This window comes from Microcaecilia unicolor, chromosome 3 (genome assembly GCF_901765095.1).
Source record: "Microcaecilia unicolor chromosome 3, aMicUni1.1, whole genome shotgun sequence".
NCBI lineage: Eukaryota > Metazoa > Chordata > Amphibia > Gymnophiona > Siphonopidae > Microcaecilia > Microcaecilia unicolor.
Window position 1 is genome coordinate 371,595,954 of NC_044033.1, and position 21,776 is coordinate 371,617,729.

Consider the following 21,776-nt stretch of genomic DNA (forward strand, 5'->3'; position numbering starts at 1 on the left):
GCAATTCCTCTTCACCGATATTCAGGCAGAAGATGTCAGCCTCTCACAAGTTGTATCATCTTTTGACGCATTATCTTTGATGGAAATAGAAAACATTCTTGATTGCTTTAAGACCTTGAGCAATTCCCTTGATCCTTGCCCTCTCCTTGGTGCTGAAGAAATGTAGAGAGGCTGTATTTGTGAGAATGAACCGCCTGATAAATGTTCCTCTTAAGGTAGGGTTTCTACCAGGCAGATTAAAAGACACCATCATTAGATCTTTACTGAATAAACTGTCCAAATTGTTAATTAAAGGCCAGCGGCAAATGTACCCTCTTTGGAAAAATTGATTGAACCGATATTAGCAGGATGTCTGACAAATCCCAGAGGACAGGAATTTTATTGTCTGTTATAAATTAGGATTTTGACCTAAATTCAGTGCAGAAACATCTTATTGGCTCAGTTGAATGATTTACGATGGGGCTTTGATAGGAGCTGACACTCAGCAGTCATTCTCCTGTATCTGTTGTCAGTCTTTGGCACAGATGATTGTACTATTCTGTTAAATCCTATGCAGAGGATGGGAATACAGGGTCATGTGGTGAATTGGTTTAATACCATTCTTGAAAGAAAGAAATCAAAAGACAATGTTGGGAAATCATTTTTATATTCTTGGGAATTGGAACGGGGAATTTCCCAAGGCCCAGTCCTTGCTCCATATTTAACATTTATATTTAAGCTCTATGTACTTTAATTAGGAAGCCTAGTTTTTGTTATATAATGCATGCTGAAAATGTGCAAATATACTCCAAGGTAGTATTCTGTTCACTTTTGCGCCATTGTAGTGCATGCTGTTTTGTGTGGCACATGCTAATGAACATGTTAAAACAACATAACACACAGCAAATGATATAACCTGTGTAGCATGTGCTATGTTTTCGAGGGCATTGTTTCATACTAAAACACAGTAAAATGACACAAACCTGAATGAAATGAAAGTCGATGAAAAATCCCCTCCTTCCCTCTTCACTCCTACAAAACAGAGGACTCATAACGAGAGGATACGTGCCTGTTTGTATTCTGTGGGGCCCTTTTACAACACTGCAGTAAGGGAAGGGAAGGGAAATGGGACTTGATATACCGCCTTTCTGAGGTTTTTGCAACCACATTCAAAGCGGTTTACATATATTCAGGTACTTATTTTGTACCAGGGGCAATGGAGGGTTAAGTGACTTGCCCAGAGTCACAAGGAGCTGCAGTGGGAATCGAAGCACTAACATATGCTTACCGCAGCAAAAAATGCTGTACTATGGGGCGTGCTGAGGCGCCCATGGTAATTTTGTCATGGGTGCACACTACCCATGTGCTAAAAATATTATTTTTTTGGCATGGGGGCATGTCTGGGGGTAGAGAGTAGGCGTGTTCTGTGCTATTTGGTTAGTGCAGCTGCACTGCCGCTGCTGATTAGCGCAGGTTTAGTGCTTGAGTCTATACCACCTACAAAATAGGCGGAGGTAGGGGCTCACATGCTAATGGCCACACGCTAAATGTGAACATTAGCTTGAGGCCATTATTGAAACAGTCTGAAAATCGGCCATTTTGTCCCAGTGGTAAAAATGACCTTAGTGCGTGGGAATGACCTGCTTAAGGGCACGCTAAAGCCATTTTTACCGCTGTTTGGTAAAAGGATCCCTAAACTCTAATAGATTAAATGCATCCAAATCCAATATCTTATGGGTTAAAAAACAGTGATGACTCTTTTGCCACCAGTATTAACTTTTGAGGGTATTGATCTCCCAATTGGTCAACAGACTTTCATTCTCAGTGTAATCAAAGACTCTCAGCTATTCTTATCGCTCAAATCTCTCCTGTGATACTGACATCATTCTATTACCTTATCCTACCCATGCGCCTCCTCTAATGTAGTGGATATTATTCAGTGCAGAAAATGTGAAGAAAGATGCTACACTGGGGAGACAGGACAGATGTTAAAGACAAGAATCAATTCACAGAGACATCACATCAAAGCAAAGGCGAGCATTAGCTGTAAATTTGAGAGATTGAGGTCATATTCCACATTCTGTGGCTTAGGAGTGAGGTTCACTCCTGCCATGGCATGTGCTGAACTAACCCATTTGGTGAAATTGCCCCCTAGACAAATCAAGGTGACACCGCTGTGGGGGGGAGCACTTCTTGTGACCAGAACACTGCATCAATGAGCTTGCTATGGGGATACTAGCAGGGAACTTTAAAACAACCCAGGAATGTCTTTTGAAGTTTAAATGATCAGATAAAGTCCTTTCTTGTTCATTTCAAAGAGAAGAAAATAAGCTGATACCTTTTTTTTATTGGACTAGCTTAAGAAATTTTTTTGATGAGCTTTCGAAGATAACCCTTCTTCTTCGGATCAGAAATTCAGAAATGAGCAAATGATGACATATGTCGGAATATATTTGCATTCCAATGACAGCCTCATGGGGGAGGTAGGGGTGGGTAGGGAGGGGGTGTTAGAAACAGGAAGAGATGGATAGAGGGTGACAAAGCAGTATAATTTTATAGTTTATAATGTGATAGGAAACCCAGATATTTAAGTCCTGTCTGGTGGATGCCAAAATATTTAATAATTTTAACTTCAAAGGTTATATGTTTCTGGATGGTTTTGAAATCATTAGTGCAGTGCTCTGGTCTGGTAAAATGCTGTCCTACAGAGGTGTCACTCAGGTCATTTGTTCATTTCAAAATGAACAAAGATATGGGTATTTTAACACATTATAAAACATAACGTTATACTGCTTTGTCACCTTCTGATCAGACATCCATTTTCTCCCTCTTTTCCCAACCCTCCCCAACACCTTTTCCCCTTCAGGCTATCATTAGAATGCTTTTATGGTCACTTATATATTCTAATATTGTCATTTTTGGTTTATGATGTCCTGGCTTGAGGAAGGAGGTTTTAGCTCCCAAAAGCTAGTCAAGAATATATTAAGGAGTTTTTTTTACTAAGGTGCGCTAGCATTTTTAGCTTGCATTACAAATCAGCTAGCGCTAAATGCTGAGATGCCCATGACTAAAAACACTATTACACCTTAGTAAAAGACCCCCTAAGTTAGTCCAAGAGAAAGGTATCGCTTTAAGTACATAAGTAATGCCACACTGGGAAAAGACCAAGGGTCCATCGAGCCCAGCATCCTGTCCCCGACAGCGGCCAATCCAAGCCAAGGGCACCTGGCAAGCTTCCCAAACGTACAAACATTCTATACATGTTATTCCTGGAATTGTGGATTTTTCCCAAGTCCATTTAGTAGTGGTTTATGGACTTGTCCTTTAGGAAACCATCTAACCCCTTTTTAAACTCTGCCAAGCTAACCGCCTTCACCACGTTCTCCGGCAACGAATTCCAGAGTTTAATTATGCGTTGGGTGAAGAAACATTTTCTCAGATTTGTTTTAAATTTACTACACTGTAGTTTCATCGCATGCCCCCTAGTCCTAGTATTTTTGGAAAGCATGAACAGACGTTTCACATCCACCTGTTCCACTCCACTCATTATTTTATATACTTTTTAATACTCTTTTTTATATTCATATTTTAATTTATTTATTAATCTTTATTTCTAACCTTAGTGAAATTGTGTGTTCCATAGTTTCTTTCCTAACCTGGTTTCCATGATCAAGTTGCATGGCTGGCAATTAGCTAGGAACAGTTCCCCTTCTCTTTAGGAGTCTGTAACAATTGTACGACTGCCAGGGATCTGCCCTCATTCTTTATACATCCGTTCTCCTGTTCCCCTGCAGAGGGAGCTGTTCCGTTTTTCTTGAAGCACCACTGGACTGAAGATGTACAAATAGATGTTTGGGTTATCCGTCTGCCCTGTCTGTGCCCAGTCTCTGCTAAATACAATGAAGGTCATACATTCCATCTTTCCTCATTATCTCACCAGCCCCAACTTATCTTATGACAAGCCATGAAATTCACCCTGTGTTCAGGAGGTGACCGGACCACCACCACCTTAGAAAATCTGGAAGTCAAACCAGTCCAGTGGTACATAGTAAATTTTATTTAAGAATTCAAAGTGCATCACTATAAAAATAATAAACAGAAAAATAGACCTTAATTGTGCAATTCAACCATACAAATATGTCTTCCTGTCAGGATTCAGAGCTGTCAAATAAGACAGTCACACATAGAAGATGATGTAAGCCATTCTGCTAGTGCTATAGGGTTGTTCTTCTCAAGCATCCTATTTGTTCTGCCCTGCAGCCTCAGAACTCTCTGCGCCCCTCTTGCGACCTGGAGCATTAATTGATGCGTCAATTGCAGCACGGATGGATGGATAGGCATCCAGGCGAGACTTAGCTTCATGAACTGTACAACTGCGTAGCATGCTTACAATGGCCACAGGCACCACCTATAGAGAACCAGAAGGGAAATAGTTAGAAGAGGTACACCACTTTCTTTACTATAATTTTACATTGCTATAAATGAAAAGCCAGCCAGTGCACCAGCTAATCCTTATGGTGTGTTAGATCAAACACTTATACTTTTATTTCGCCTGCTTATCTTTCTTCCAGCTAAAATTGTTAGTCATATTATATAAACCAAGAACTGGCACCTGGGGCCCAAAAAGATCACTTTGCAACCAGTGGCGTAGCTGTGGGGGGGCCTGGCCCCCAATTGGCTCTGGGACCCCCAGTTTGGCTGGTGGGGGTCCCCAACCCCGCCAGCCAAGGTACCTTCATGGCGGCGGGGGGGGGGGGGGAAGGCGGCAGGGGACGGCAGTGGCGGCAGGAGGGCAGCAGAGGGGAGCTGGTAGTGGCTGCGGGGGGTGGGGGGGGGGCAGATGTGGCGGTGGCCCACTTCTGGGCCTGGAGATGCTGTGGAGAAAGCTTTAACACCTAGCAGATGGATTCCAGGCCCATGATCACTGGGATCTAGAAAAGGGAAGGGGTTAAAATAGGGGCAAAGTCCCCAAATACTTGCAAATGAGGACTTATGGCACCAGATCTTTGTACAAAGTTAAAGAACAGGGAAAATAACTGTGTCAAAAACAGGAGAAACTGTGGAGAAAAGGGTACATGAGGATGGCAGAAAATGTAAGGAACTGAAGCGGCATTGAAAGAAATGGATACGTGAGTAGAGAAAGATATCATACAAGGGTATGAGAGAAAAATTGATGGAAATGGAGAGAAGGATGGAACTGTTTTTACCTTGTCCTTAACTGATGCTGCCTCAACATGTTTGGAAATTGGTAAGCTTCTGATCTGGTCTGTCAGCATCTCGGGGCCATAAATGGATTGCAAGAGGGTTTCTATGCATCGGGGCTGAGATTGTTCTGTCAAGCGCTGTGGAGAAGAAAGAAGGACAGTAGACTGAGTCTTCTGTGCAGTTCGATTTGATGTACTTTACCTATATTGGAAAATATCTAGCAGAGAATGAGGATGTGATGTACTATTTCAAATGCAGATGAAATATTTGGCATATTAAGAGCATGTACTGTACTAATAGTAATATGTGAGCACACAATCTGTAAATGTACCTCAAACAAACAGATTCTATGAGTATGTGATTTACTTACGCAGATGAGATATATAAAGGAAAATATAGTCGTATGTCAAGACAACTCTACAGGGCCGTGCCAACACAGTAAGTGAGGTAAGCACTGCAGGGGGGCACCGACCTCTGGAGGGCGCCTGAGGTCCGCTCAGTTGCAAAATCTTTTACCTGAAGTTGTGATTCTCCTCTCTCCCCTGCCCTCCCCTCTTCAAGGAGCAGTGCTCACTGAGGCAGGCAGGCTCTGCTGAAGTTGTTTGAAAGAATACAACGAGTGCTATATATGTCTTTGGTGTGGGAAGAACTCCTTAGTCAGGGTGAGCTTGAACAACATTCAAATTAAAGAGAACAGGTTTGGAGGGAGGTGTGCAAGTGAGACTGGGGAGAAATAAAAAATAAATAGTGTAATTGTTAGAATCTGTAAGTGGTTCAAAGTTTTTCTGAGCATGTACACCGAGAGGAGGGCAAGATGACTGCAATGATGTGTGCATAATTATCAGGTAACCTGAGATAGCTAGAGCTAAAAGCCATTTCATTGGCTGATGGTTCCAACAGTAGTTTAAAGAAGTTTAGCTGACTGTTTAGTGTTTAAAGAGCTGGTAAGTGAAAATCTGATTGCTTTTTTTTGGTGTTTGTTTTTATATAAAACATTCTCCTTGGATAGGAAGAGTAAAGAGTTTGTGATATGTGAAAATACATTTTGCTTTAATGAAATTGCTAAACTTTAGAGTCAGTGCTAGCGATCATTTTCACAGTTAAAAATCATAAAAAATTATTTGCGATCAAGTATTTTTCAAGAAAGGCTTGTAAGCCTTGCCATGATTGCTATTAAGAATGATATATGTGCCCAGTTAGATATCAAAGATTTAATTACCAATTTCGTGAACATGAAAGCACGAAAAGCTAAGTGGTTGTAAACCCTTTATTTGTTCAGCAATCCCACAAAGATGCACTCCATCTTTCAGCTCCTACAGTGGGGGAAATAAGTATTTGATCCCTTGCTGATTTTGTAAGTTTGCCCACTGACAAAGACATGAGCAGCCCATAATTGAAGGGTAGGTTATTGGTAACAGTGAGAGATAGCACATCACAAATTAAATCCGGAAAATCACATTGTGGAAAGTATATGAGTTTATTTGCATTCTGCAGAGGGAAATAAGTATTTAATCCCTCTGGCAAACAAGACCTAATACTTGGTGGCAAAACCCTTGTTGGCAAGCACAGCGGTCAGACGTCTTCTGTAGTTGATGATGAGGTTTGCACACATGTCAGGAGGAATTTTGGTCCACTCCTCTTTGCAGATCATCTCTAAATCATTAAGAGTTCTGGGCTGTCGCTTGGCAACTCGCAGCTTCAGCTCCCTCCATAAGTTTTCAATGGGATTAAGGTCTGGTGACTGGCTAGGCCACTCCATGACCCTAATGTGCTTCTTCCTGAGCCACTCCTTTGTTGCCTTGGCTGTATGTTTTGGGTCATTGTCGTGCTGGAAGACCCAGCCACAACCCATTTTTAAGGCCCTGGCGGAGGGAAGGAGGTTGTCACTCAGAATTGTACGGTACATGGCCCCATCCATTCTCCCATTGATGCGGTGAAGTAGTCCTGTGCCCTTAGCAGAGAAACACCCCCAAAACATAACATTTCCACCTCCATGCTTGACAGTGGGGACGGTGTTCTTTGGGTCATAGGCAGCATTTCTCTTCCTCCAAACACGGCGAGTTGAGTTCATGCCAAAGAGCTCAATTTTTGTCTCATCTGACCACAGCACCTTCTCCCAATCACTCTCGGCATCATCCAGGTGTTCACTGGCAAACTTCAGACGGGCCGTCACATGTGCCTTCCGGAGCAGGGGGACCTTGCGGGCACTGCAGGATTGCAATCCGTTATGTCGTAATGTGTTACCAATGGTTTTCGTGGTGACAGTGGTCCCAGCTGCCTTGAGATCATTGACAAGTTCCCCCCTTGTAGTTGTAGGCTGATTTCTAACCTTCCTCATGATCAAGGATACCCCACGAGGTGAGATTTTGCGTGGAGCCCCAGATCTTTGTCGATTGACAGTCATTTTGTACTTCTTCCATTTTCTTACTATGGCACCAACAGTTGTCTCCTTCTCGCCCAGCGTCTTACTGATGGTTTTGTAGCCCATTCCAGCCTTGTGCAGGTGTATGATCTTGTCCCTGACATCCTTAGACAGCTCCTTGCTCTTGGCCATTTTGTAGAGGTTAGAGTCTGACTGATTCACTGAGTCTGTGGACAGGTGTCTTTCATACAGGTGACCATTGCCGACAGCTGTCTGTCATGCAGGTAACGAGTTGATTTGGAGCATCTACCTGGTCTGTAGGGGCCAGATCTCTTACTGGTTGGTGGGGGATCAAATACTTATTTCCCTCTGCAGAATGCAAATAAATTCATATACTTTCCACAATGTGATTTTCCGGATTTAATTTGTGATGTGCTATCTCTCACTGTTACCAATAACCTACCCTTCAATTATGGGCTGCTCATGTCTTTGTCAGTGGGCAAACTTACAAAATCAGCAAGGGATCAAATACTTATTTCCCCCACTGTATTTCCTTTGCATCTTGTGCCACATGGGGGGGGGGGGGGCACCAGCTGATAGTCTGCAGGGGGGCGCCAGAGACCCTTGGCACAGCCCTGCAACTCTACATACTGTACTTGTTATACTATGGTGCATGTGATAGCTAAACTTACATGTATGTGAAGTCCTAATCGAGTCCAACTAGCGCCATACCAAGGGCTGTGTGAATGGTATGGCTGCACAGGGCGCAAATATGGAGGGGTGCAAAAACTGCTCCCTGCTCACCATCTCTTCTCACCGGCAGTGGTGAAACAGGCAGGTTGAAGTGCACCAGTGGGCAAGACTCACATCTATAGCTTGGGCCATCCCTGAGACCAACGTCCTCTCTGCACTGTTCCAGCATATACTCACAGGAATCCTAACACAACATGGAGTATGAGATATAGTACTGTGGACAGGATATCTAATGCTATCAGAAAGGGCTTTCAGAAGCCACTTGTTAAATTAGTTTATGAAAACATTAGGAGGTCCATATTTTAAAGTCCACTGAATAGGTAAGACAACTGAACAGAGCAGGAAAACCTTGATAAGACATTGCTGACTGTATCTATGATAGTCTAGATGAGCAATCTGAGTCCACGGATATCTGAGTCGTGAGTGTAATAGCTAGCTGTGAGTATGTGATGCACTGGCTGCTAAGCAGAGAGAACTAGATCTCAATATGCAGGCCCACTAATACCAACCTATGTTACAAAGCATCTTCATTTAAACCAGGGGTAGAGAAGCTTTTGTGTATGATGGGCCACAGTAGTGACCAAGAAACCTTCAGAGAGTTGTGTCACCAGTATGCAGGGGAGGATTTAATGAGTATGGCAGGATCTTCCCTCCCCTTGAGAATTTCATGAGCACAGTCAGCAGCAGTATCTCCCTTCAAGCGAGGGCCTGCCAGTGTACTACCTATTCATATGGATTTTTAAAAAAGTGAGCCAGGCTTTAAAAAAAATTATTTTTGTTCTGCTTACATTGCAATAGGTTGTGTTGAGCCATGGGATTTGAAACTGGGGAATTCAGCAGATGAGGCCAGAGTGGCGGGGAGCAGTGCCAGCATTGGGCCAGCTCTGGTTATGAGACTGTGATTTGGTGTGTGTGGGGTGGATTGAGATTGGAGAGAGAGATACAACCAAAGCTCCTGTTCTGCTCCCACTGTGAAGATCTGATTGGGGGGGGGGGGGGGGAGGCGGGCCAGGGGAGGAGCAAGCGCACAGTGGAAAGAGAGCGAGAGCTTGTGTCGCAAACAGCTGTGTTGAGAAGTCAGATGTGGACTGGAGATTCCCCACCCTGATTTCAGCAGACAGCCCTTGTCCTGGTGTTTCCAAAAAGAAGTGTAATTCCTTATGGTTGCGGTGATTCCTCTGTGATCCCTACTGCTCAAATGAAGAACTATGTCTTACAACAAATGGTTTTTAAAACATCGGTTAAGATATTTCATTTGTTTAAACAGGAGAGAGAAGAGAGGGACCTAGGCACATGAAGGAAATGGCTGAGGGAGGTGTTTAATGCAGGAAAATAGACCTGACAGACAACAGTATCTGCAATAGAGGTATGAGATCTGTTGTAAGGACCACAAAGCTTAAATTCATCATGGCATTTATTATAGACATGGTAAATCTGAACTGAATATGTTAAGGACAGGGGCGTAGCTACGTGGGGCCACGGGGGCATGGGCCCCTGTAGATTTGGCTCTGGCCCCCCGTCGCCAACCCCTTCGACCCCCCCTCCTACTGCCAACCCTCCCCTGCCGCCGCCGCCGTCGGGTACCTTTGCTGGTGGGGCCCCCAACTCCCGCCAGCCGAAGTCCTCTTCTCTGGCGCGGTTGCGTTGCTGATCTGCAAGGGCAGGCTTCTGTTTCTGTGAGTCTGACGTCCTGCACGTTAGACTCACAGAAACAGAAGCCTGCCCTTGCAGATCAGCAATGCGGCTGCACCGGAGAAGAGGACTTCGGCTGACGGGGGTTGGGGACCCCAGCCAGCAAAGGTACCTGACAGCGGCAGTGGCAGGGGAGGGTTGGCGGCAGCGGGAAGAGGGGGTTGAAAGGGTTGGCGCCAGGGGGGGGTCAAAGGTGGTGGTGGCGGTGGGAGGGGTCAAAAATGGCAGGGTGTGGGGTTAAAAATGGTGGTGCGGGGGGCTAAAATGTGCCCCCTCACCTCGGGCTCTGGACTCCCCTCCTGCCGAAGTCTGGCTATGCCCCTGGTTAAGGAGAGAACCTCGCTCTTATTCTCTCCCAGGATTGGTTGATCAAAGCTTTAATCTGAGCTGAAGGATACCTGCACGACAGAGACTGCTCTCTGGAACAGCTTGGCGTTACTGACTTTGAAGTCAACCATATAGTTGCGATAGATTTTCCCCTTAAGTACATGGGCTCCGGTACTGACAGTGTTCAGGATCCATTTGGTGCTTAACTCCCTCTGAAATATCTGTACAACCAAGAAAGAAAACAGAGGAGTTATAAAATCTCCCAGTGAGGAGCTGACTCCACTTCCATCCTTCCAAGGAATCTTCAGGAAAGACGTGAGGAATCATTGGCATCATGCCCCCTCCCCTGCCTCACTCATCCTCTCCATTCTGAAATGATCCTTGGCAATTATAGGAAAAGTGAAGGGATCTATCTATTTATACGTGTGTCATTTGATACACCAGCCTTCTAATAGGAACCAACCAGAGCGGTTTACAAAAAGCGATCCAGCTGTGAAAATATCAATTCAGTATACCATGAAATAATAAAAACAACAAGCACACATTCTACAAATAATGACAAAAATTAATCAGGATTCTTCAACTGCTATATGCTCCTGCACCATTCTATTTATTTATTTATTAGGATTTATTTACTGCCTTTTTGAAGGAATTCACTCAAGGTACATATGACCGGAAGAAGGCCAGCCCAAAAAATACAGGGTCGATATTCAACGTGATTTAACCAGGCAGGAGAGCCTTCTGCCTGATTAAATCACGTGTTAAATCTGCTGATATTCAATGGCACTTAACTGGGTAGAGGTGATATTCAGTCCACTAACTGGCTCTGTAAGAGGATAGAGCATAAAGTTTGTCCAAATGTTATCCATCAAGCTATATAGGCACTGGTTTGAATATTGGACGCTGCCCTGTTAACTTCTGGGTGAGTGCACATACCCATATATATATATATTTTATTAATTAGGATTTATTTACCGCCTTTTTGAAGGAATTAACTCAAGGTAGTGTACCTCAAGAATAAGTCAAACATAAGCAATAGACAATTACAACAGTAAAAATATTCAAACAACACAATGTTTGTATATTTTGTATCTGTTTTACTTTGGATGAGTGATTTTACTTTCCTATTATAATTAACTGGAGTTCTTTACTTTTATGTAGATTTTAGATTGTAAATTGCTTTGATCTGCAATGCAGCAGCTAAATGTGGTATAGTAAGTTTTTAATAAATAAATGCAAAGTATGGCATAGTAGGCTACATTACAGTGTCAACACAATACACAATAAAACATTTTAATAGACAGCATAGGGGGTAAGCAAAGATGAAACATTTAAACAGATAAGATAGAATAACAGGAGTTAGAAAACAAGGGGACTATTTTAAAGAAAGTTGCAAATAGCCCAGCGTTAACTATCTGGGCTTAGTTCTGTCTACAGCTGTCTGAGGCTTAAAAAATGTTGACCACTGTAGACCAAATATTTATTTATTTATTTATTGCATTTGTATCCCACATTTTCCCACCTATTTGCAGGCTCCATGTGGCTTACAATTTCCGTCATGACATATGCCATATCAGAGTACCCTCTAAATATTACTCTCTATGGGGCCTGTTAACAAAGCCACAGTAGGGCTACCATGTCAATGGCATGCAGCAAGTCGGCCCTACCACTGGGCTACCGCAGGAGCCCAGCAGTAGTTCCGGTGTGTGCCACACACCATTTCTGGTGCTTGAAAATGTTTTTTATTTAGCATCAGGGGCTTACCCAGCAGTAATCGGGCAGCACCATATGATATCCAGTTACCGCCAGGTTAGCATGGGAGCCCTTATCCCCAGGAAATGGCCACACGGCATTTCTATTTAAAAAAATTTTTTTACCTGTTGTGGTAAAAGGGGGCCTTGATGCATGGCAAAGACGTGTACTGACACCACCGCAGGGGTCCTTTTACCACAGTTTTGTAAAAGGACTCCTAAGTTTTCAGCATCCTCTTGAAGGTTTCTAATACCATTACATGAACACAAGCCAAGTCCTGCAAAAATATTAATTCCATCTCCAAAGCCCATAAAAACCCAAAGCCTTGCTTCAGTGTATTTCTGTGCGTGACGCATTTTTCTCACCTGGATAAAGTTCCCTTCATACTCTAGAAATAAAATGGGCCATGTTATGCTGATGATATTGGGGAAAAGCTTCTTGATGGAGTTCTGGAGGAAAAGAGAAAGGACAGACAAAAGACAGAGAGAATAGTCATAAAAAGCATTGTCTCTTAGTCTGTCCACAGTCAGCTCCCTTTTTGGACTGTCATTGCTGCCTGCAGCCCCCATCCTATCTGCTTTCTGGTTCCTGATGTAGTAAAATAACAAAAAAAAAAAAACCCCAAACATGGCTATAAGAATGCCCCTGGGTTACAAATAAGTTCTGATGTTAGGCCCTTAAGCAGGTATACTAACAGGCAGGGATGTACAGGGACAACAAATGTTGGTTTGTTTTTAATTTTTTTGGACTTTCTCCTGATTTGGGGGCATTTTTTTGTTTGTTTCAACTATTTCTGTCAATAAGAATTTTTAAAGCATTTGTTAGAACTTTTTAACATGCACAAATCATTTTTACTTGTATTAATTAGTAGGTTAATATTGTGTGTGTTAAAAGGCATGCCGAGTGTCTGAATGAACACTAATGAATGCATAACCTAGAAATAGCATAGCTCCTCAAATAATTCAGTTGGCAGCCTAAACAATCCCTGCCTCCTTGCTTAGTCAAATTTAATTATCTGTATTTCTGAAGAGATGTTACTTATTTCTTTATTTTAATTTCTTATATACTTCCTGCAAGACCAAAAGCTATTGAAGCAGTGTATGTTCAGGTACAGTAGGTATTTTTCTGTCCCTGAAGAGCTCACAATCTGAGTCTGTACCTGAGACAATGGAAGGTTAACCTGTCGTTAAAATCATCCATAGTGCCTAAAGATTGGAGGGTGGACGATGTAGCACTTTTAAAAAGGGTTCCAGGGGTGATCCGGGAAATTATAGACCAGTTAGCCTGATGTCAGTGCCAGGTAAAATAGTGGAAACTATTATAAAATCACTGAACACGTAGACAAATATGGTTTAATGGAAAAGAGACAGCTGAGGAGGGATATGATTGAGGTCTATAAAATTCTGAGTGGTATAGAACAAGTAAAGTGAATCAATTATTCACTCTTTCAAAAAGTATAAAGCCGGACACTCAATGAAATTACATAGAAATACTTTTAAAACAAAATAGAGGACATATATTTTTTCTCTCAAAGAATAGTTCATCTCTGGAACTTGATGCCAGAGGATGTGGTAACAGCAGTTAGCGTATTTGGGTTTAAAAAGGGTTTGTACAAGTTCCTGGAGGAAAAGTTCATAGTCGGTTATTGAGATAGACATGGGGGAGGCCACTGCTTGCCCTAGGATTGGTAGCATGGAATGTTGCTACTATTTGGGTTTCTGCCAGGTACTTGTGACCTGGATTTACCACTGTTGGAAGCAGGATACTGGGCTAGATGAACCATTGATCTAACCCAGTATTGCTATTCTTATGTTCTTATGACTCAATAGTGGTTAAAGCTTTCAGGGCTCTTCTTACAACACTTGAATATTTGAAAATTTGCATATGCTTGTGGAGGGTAATGTTATAAATCATTTTTATAGGTATAAAGGTACCCAGGTAGAGATTTTGCAGGTACATTTTCTGTGAAGTATAACACATGTAGTTACCATGACTCCTAGCAGTAGTCTCACTTAAGTACATAAGTAATGCCATACTGGGAAAAGACCAAAGGTCCATCGAGCCCAGCATCCTGTCCCTGACAGCGGCCAATCCAGGTCAAGGGCACCTGTCAAGCTACCCAAATGTGCAAACATTTTATACAAGTTATTCCCAAAATTGTGGATTTTTCTCAAGTCCATTTAGTAGCGGTCTATGGACTTGTCCTTTAGAAAACTGTCTAACCCCTTTTTAAACTCTGCCAAGCTAACTGCTTTCACTATGTTCACCGGCAGCGAATTCCAGAGTTTAATTATGTGTTGGGTGAAGAAAACTTTTCTCCTATTTGTTTTAAATTTACTACACTGTAGTTTAATCGCATGCCCCCTAGTCCTAGTATTTTTGGAAAGCGTGAACAGACGCTTCACATCCACCTGTTCCACTCCACTCATTATTTTATATACCTCTATCATGTCTCCCCTCAGCCGTCTCTTCTCCAAGCTGAAAAGCCCTAGCCTCCTTAGTCTTTCTTCATAGGGAAGTTGTCCCATCCCCGCTATCATTTTTGTCGTCCTTTATGAATTGTTCATCCCTATGTTCATTGTTTATCCCTTTACTCAGGAAAAGGGTGGTCAATTTTCAGCCAACCCAAATAGAAGGGTTTTGAAAATTGTTGTCTCTATGTTTGGTATAGTTATGCTAACAGAATTAAACAAAGAGGACATGAATGGGGTTCAACCATATCAACGATTAAGTATTTACCGGAAGGCACTGGCCGGCTGTTGCATGGGAGACAGCTTGGAAGTTTGATGTCTTTTCTTTCACTAGACCTGCCAACTTCTCGATCTCTGGCAGTTCATCTAAAAGTCAAAACAAGGCCAACATTCAGAGTGTGATGATGCAGGTGCTAATGAGACATATGCTTTTAAATACAATGAATATATAGTTATACAATAAAGCCCAAACCTGCACAGCAGAGCACCAGCTGGATTGCAAAGGGCAGTCTTGCTGAAACATTGGTTCAATACTGAGATGCCCAAACCTTCTCCATGAAGAGGACAATTGACCACCAGTGGTTTTTACTTCTGCTCACTTATTTAGCTCATGCCTTTCCAGGCAAGTTCTATTCAGATACAGAAGGGATTTCGAAATATCTAGAAGCCGATATTCAGAGGCACTTAGAGCTGAATGTATAAGTGCTTTGCTTTTTTAAAATGTGGGCTATTATGGCCCTCATTTTACAAGCCTATTTACGTTTGAGACATGCATAACCCAGCACTTAAACATTTATCTTGCATAAACATCTAAGTCACCATTTTATAAAGCCGGGATATGCTCATCTCAAACCCAAGTGCGTGTAAATGGCAAGGAAGTATGGGCTGGGAGTGTTTTCAGTGCAACAAGGGCATGGCAAATACATAGATGTTTATTCCTCATTTCAGAAGGGGTCTAAATGTCTGTCAGGTCTGTGTCCTAAAAGATCAACATTGGGAGATTTGAGATACAGCTACTATTGAATAGCACTCCACTGAAGGGATTAGGGGAGGTTGCCCCCTTAATCCCCCATTGGCCCATTGGATTTTGTCCCATCCCCCCAATCAAAACTGGAAAGGGAAACCAATCATTGTACAGTGTTGGGATAATAACTGGTCATGTGCTCAGATATTTAAAACAAAGCCCTTTATATGACGTGGCATGAGACTGGAACCTAAGATGGGAACTGTACCATGGGATAAAAGGAGGAACTATTTTTGTGCTCTTACAATTGTATTATACATCTGAAGATAGTGGGCTCAATATGGCTGTTCACATGCCTGAAACGTTTCACACTGCTTCTACTATCCTGTACTGAGGTCTGATCCATTAAGCTGTAGCTTAACTTCAACTCCAGCAATACAAATAACCCTCACCGTCCACAGTGAAAATAAACAGAACAGTATCCATTTCTGATAAGGAAGGTACAATGTTCTTTATAAAATCTTCATGAGAGATGGCAAATTCAGTGCCCTGAAAAAGAAAAGAGAGAATATCAGCGTAGAGAATGCAGTACAGGCTCCTCCTCTTATCCTTAACTCATCTGCTTTATTACATGTGCACAGGGGAAGGGAGTGATTTGCTGTGGCTGTGATCTGTCCAGATATTTTTTCACTCTAATCTGTAGAATACAATAAAAGTAGGCTTGTTTTTTTGAAGTAGACTGTGAAAACAGTAAGGCTGTTAATAGCTGTTCTGCATGCTGTTTTAGATTCTTTAATTTTAAATTTTTCAGTTTGTATTTTGTGTTTCTTTCCATTACTTTTTATTCTTACATTTTTATAAGGCTGCAATTTGATTAAAATTTGTAATCGTGATCAAAGCTATATTATTAATTTATTTCTTTTCCCACTACAGCTCCTTGTGGCTCTGGGCACTGGAGTTGCGATTGCAAATTTTAATCAAAATGCAGCCCTGATTAAAACTGCACCTATTGCACCTGCACAGACATGATAGAGAGTACACGGAAGCTTGTTGCTAAATTCAGTTGGATGAAGCTCATGGGAAAGGGAACTGAAAGCTACCAACCAGTTAGCACCTATTACAACCAATGCTATTTTACAACTCTGCTGCTCCCCAGTATCTCTCCACACTCGTCCTTCCCTACACCCCTTCCCGTGCACGCCGCTCCATGGATAAATCCTTCTTATCTGTTCCCTTCTCCACTACTGCCAACTCCAGACTTCGCGCCTTCTGTCTCGCTGCACCCTACGCCTGGAATAAACTTCCTGAGCCCCTACGTCTTGCCCCATCCTTGGCCACCTTTAAATCTAGACTGAAAGCCCACCTCTTTAACATTGCTTTTGACTCGTAACCACTTGTAACCACTCGCCTCCACCTACCCTCCTCTCTTCCTTCCCGTTCACATTAATTGATTTGATTTGCTTACTTTATTTATTTTTTGTCTATTAGATTGTAAGCTCTTTGAGCAGGGACTGTCTTTCTTCTATGTTTGTGCAGCGCTGTGTACGCCTTGTAGCACTATAGAAATGCTAAATAGTAATAGTAGTAGTAATGCCACACAAAAGTGGAGAATGAACTGTCAAATAAAGGGGGCAATTCAACAACTGGGCAGCTCCATTTAGGTGCCTCAAGGATGCATGATGGGAGCCTATTCTGTAGAATACCAACGTAGCCTGGTATCAAAACATCTAACATTTACACACCCACAGTTATACTGGTCAGGTCTGGCAAAACTGCAGTCACATAAGTGCAGCAGGGGCACACATAACTGACATTATCCCCCAGAGCCGATTTTCATGCACAACTTAATGGCTTAACAACCAATTAGAACTGGGGATGGCTATGTTTCTATATCTAAAGTCAACTATCATGCCTTCAAGGTTAGGATATCGATCTACAAATTTATCTGGAAGTTACAATTACAATTTTTTCCCCAGCATTCTCAACCACCAGTGGAGATTTCTATTAAAAGCTTGAAGTCATCATGGATCCCAGATACTCCAGTGGATCTGGCTATATAAATGTTTCGACAAATAGTATTAAAGGATTTAAATCAATTGGGGCAATCTTTGGACTTCACTCAGCGATGACATAATCTCCTGGATTCTATGCAGGTGCTGAAATCGGGGTGGATTCTATAACACCTCATGTAACTTAATTGGCTTAACAAGATAATGAGCACTGATAAGAGCACTTAAGCACTAATTGGCACTGATTAGAATTTCAGCATATTCTGTAATGATGTGCACCGAACTTCCCCATACCCATCCAGCATACACACAATCTTATCCACACATATACAACCTCCATTCACAAACATCCCCACACATACTCCTGTTAAAAACAAACATACAGCCAAACAGCCATGCCCCCCCCCCAAAACACACCTATATCCACTCATAAGCCCTACAGAAAGCTCACAGAACCCTCTATGCATTCAAATACACTTCTAACACATATCCCACTGCCCCTATACACACTTCAGTATTACACACAGCCTTATATCTTCTATACACACACATACCCCTTACCCAAAATCATACCTCCAAATCCCCAAACACACATCTTTACTAGATGATGTATTTCTCATCCACATCCCCCACACATATCTTATGCTATGCCCTCGTACCAAACACATTCCCATCTAGACCCCTACTTACACCCCCACTCCATGTCCCTCAAATGTAACTCATCTCAAATTCCCCACACCCACATCCATACCTTCTAAAAATGTATGTTGGATAGCATCCCCAAAGCTACACCTCCAGGGGCGTAGCCAGGCTGGGTGGGCCTGGGCCTAAGATGGGTGGGCAGAACTCTACCCTGTCCCACAAGTGATTTTGTCTCTCCCTCTCTCGCCTGCATGCCATATGGGCTCTCAAACATCCCCCTCCCCCGCATACCTTTTAAGTAGCAGATTTTCACCGGCAGCGAGCAGCAACTAATACACACAGCTCATGTTGGTCCCACAGCCTTCTCTCTGATGCAACTTCCTGTTTCCGCATAGGCGGGAATACATCAGAGGGAAGGCTGTGGGGTCGGTGCGAACAGTACGTATCAGTTGCTGCTTGCTGCAGGTGAAGATCTGCTATTTACAAGGTATGCAGGAGGGACAGTTGTTGGGAGTTTTTGGCTGGTGGGGCTTGGGGATCCCTGCCAGCCTTATCATAGCTGTGCTGCTACTGGGTGGGCCTGAGCCTAAAGTGGGCAGGCCCCCTTGGCTACGTCACTGTACACCTCTGCATTGCTTTACCTACTTGTTTCATAAAAAGTTCAATCCTCCTGCTTAGAAAATGGTCATGACATCTGTATGACCCACTGGGGTCAGGTGACAACTCCTTTCACCCTTTCATATTCCAGGCTTCTGCAATGCTTTCGGTATATAGTATTTCCTCACATTTTCTCCTTTTTTTCCATATACATGCTGGGACCTTCTATAGAAAATGTTACCTTTTATATATTCTTTCCAGATATTTGAATGTTTCTACTATAGCCCTCTTTGCCTTCTTTCTTCTAGAAAGTACATTTAAACTCTTTAAGTCTTTGTGCAGTATTTGTGTTGCATATCATTATATAGTATTTTCATCCTGCACAGCATAACAAAGCAGTGTACAATAAAAAATAAAATTAAGAAAGAGAAAGGAACACCATTGATCACAGGAAAGTGAAGAGGAGAGCTAAACGCAGTACTTTTAAGGGTAGTCATATATAAAAGTAATAGTACCACCTTTTTACTACTGACAATTCCTCTACGTCTACACTCAGGCATACCATTAACTTCGCCCACTGCTTTATAAATTGACTGCAGAAATAAATAACGAGTCCTTTATGTGTCAATAGGTTCACCATCTACTCTACTACTCAGCCTATACCTCAGTGTTCAAATGTGCTTATATGCAAGTAAATTAATGCACACTTCAGAAGAACAGAAACCCGTAAATCTCCTTTCTGATAGATCCCTCAGTGTAGAGAAAAACTTGTGGTGATGGTATTGACGTAGGAACTTGAAATCAAACACACGGAGCTATATTTATAATATAAAATAAATGAATGGCTATAATCCACTTATCTGTGTTTTCAGAATTTTAAGTGCCAATGTTTCAAATGCTCCAATACAAATGTATAGTGTGGTATTAACCTTAGCAGTCCAACCAATTATCTGATTCTTGTGCTGTACGGTCTGTGTCAGAGATTAGCAAGTACCCACAACTTGTAATAGGCAAGGTACAACTCAGCCACAGGGTTATCTATTGGCCATTAGTCCTGCAGTCTGAGGATCTCCTTCTTATCAACTTTTTAAGGAGGTCTTTTACTAAAGATTAGCTAAAGTTATCTGCAGCAGGGACCACAGTAATAAAATGGGACTTGCTGCAGATAACTCAGCTAACCTTTAGTAAAAGACCCCCTTAATTATTATTAAAGGTATACATTTTTCCTACCTGCTGAGTTGGTTTTTGTTCTTTATAAAACTGACTGGCAGCCTTCAGGTCCATTTCCTATTTGCTAATTTCGAGTTTTGTCCTAACTCATTAGCAGCTAATGTACTTTGTACCCCCAAAGGCATAATTTCACCTTTTTTTTTTTTACAATGAAACACAATTTCAGACCTCTTAATGATTCTTTTCAAGTCACATTTCACGTATTCCATCCCTCCCACTCTATTACTGATTTTTGTGTCATCTGCAAGGATTTCCTAATGTGCTGTTCTTGGAAAGTGATATATGTATTGATGTGAGCTAAGTTTTGTTTACAAGATAACCAATCCCATAACCTACCAGCGCTGTCAGGTCCCCTTCCTTATTAAGCATTCCATTGTAGCCACCAGCAATGAATCCTCTGAAATCCCTGTAATCTTGGAAAAAAAAAGTTCCAATAAGGTAAGTTTAATGAGGTGAATGTAACTGAGTATTGTTTAGTGTGCACGGGTAGGGATAGAAAATAGAGCACTCTTATCATTCTGCTCTTGTAATGCGGCCTGTAATGCTGTGTTCAGAAAGCATCATTCTTAGCTGCTATTGCACTGATTCAGATAACTCTCTAAAGTCTGTAATGACCTGTTCCTTGCCAAATCCAGAGGCCACTACTCCATCCTCATCCTCCTCGATCTATCCGCCGCTTTTGACACTGTCAATCATGACTTACTTCTTGCCACACTGTCCTCATTTGGGTTCCAGGGCTCTGTCCTCTCCTGGTTCTCCTCCTATCTCTCCCACCGCACCTTCAAAGTTCACTCTCATGGATCTTCTTCCACCCCCATCCCCTTATCTGTTGGTGTTCCCCAGGGATCTGTCCTTGGACCCCTTCTCTTCTCAATCTACACCTCTTCCCTGGGCTCCCTGATCTCATCTCATGGTTTCCAGTATCATCTCTATGCTGATGACACCCAACTGTATCTCTCCACACCAGACATCACCGCGGAGACCCAGGCAAAGGTATCGGCCTGCTTATCCGGCATTGCTGCCTGGATGTCCAACCGCCACCTGAAACTGAACATGTCCAAGACCGAACTTATCGTTTTTCCACCAAAACCCACTTCTCCTCTTCCTCCACTTTCTATCTCAGTTGATAACACCCTCATCCTCCCCGTCTCATCTGCCCACAACCTCGGAGTCATCTTTGACTCCTCTCTCTCCTTCTCTGCGCATATCCAGCAGATAGCCAAGACCTGTCACTTCTTCCTCTTTAACATCAGCAAAATTCAGCCTTTCCTCTCTGAACATACCACCCGAACTCTCGTCCACGCTCTCATTACCTCTCGGCTGGACTACTGCAACTTACTCCTCACCGGCCTCCCACTTAGCCATCTATCCCCCCTTCAATCTGTTCAGAACTCTGCTGCACGTCTCATATTCCGCCAGAACCGATATACTCATATCACCCCTCTCCTCAAGTCACTTCACTGGCTTCCGATCAGATACCGCATTCAATTCAAGCTTCTCCTTCTTACCTACAAATGCACTCAGTCTGCTGCCCCTCACTATCTTTCTACCCTCATCTCCCCTTACGTTCCCGCCCATAACCTCCGTTCACAGGATAAATCCCTCCTCTCAGTACCCTTCTCCACCACCGCCAACTCCAGGCTCCGCTCATTCTGCCTCGCCTCACCCTATGCTTGGAACAACCTTCCTGAACCCTTACGCCAAGCCCCCTCCCTGCCCGTCTTCAAGTCTTTGCTTAAAGCCCACCTCTTCAATGCTGCGTTCGGCACCTAACCCTTACCGTTCAGTGAATC

At 42.7% G+C, this 21,776-nt stretch overlaps 1 protein-coding gene across 2 annotated transcripts in view; it reads right to left on the minus strand.

Moving 5' to 3' along the window:
• Positions 1-4,013: 4,013 nt before the first annotated feature.
• The window catches only part of GCKR (glucokinase regulator), a 63,520-nt gene continuing 45,757 nt past the window's right edge, over positions 4,014-21,776 (minus strand). For both annotated transcript variants that reach the window (XM_030198581.1, XM_030198580.1), the window contains 7 exons: positions 20,320-20,396; positions 15,958-16,054; positions 14,810-14,907; positions 12,436-12,519; positions 10,390-10,539; positions 5,187-5,321; positions 4,014-4,387 (listed from right to left, as the gene is read on the minus strand). In XM_030198581.1, coding sequence (XP_030054441.1) covers positions 4,220-4,387; positions 5,187-5,321; positions 10,390-10,539; positions 12,436-12,519; positions 14,810-14,907; positions 15,958-16,054; positions 20,320-20,396 — 809 coding nt within the window. In that variant the 3' untranslated portion in view covers positions 4,014-4,219. The remainder of the gene's footprint in view (positions 4,388-5,186; positions 5,322-10,389; positions 10,540-12,435; positions 12,520-14,809; positions 14,908-15,957; positions 16,055-20,319; positions 20,397-21,776) is intronic.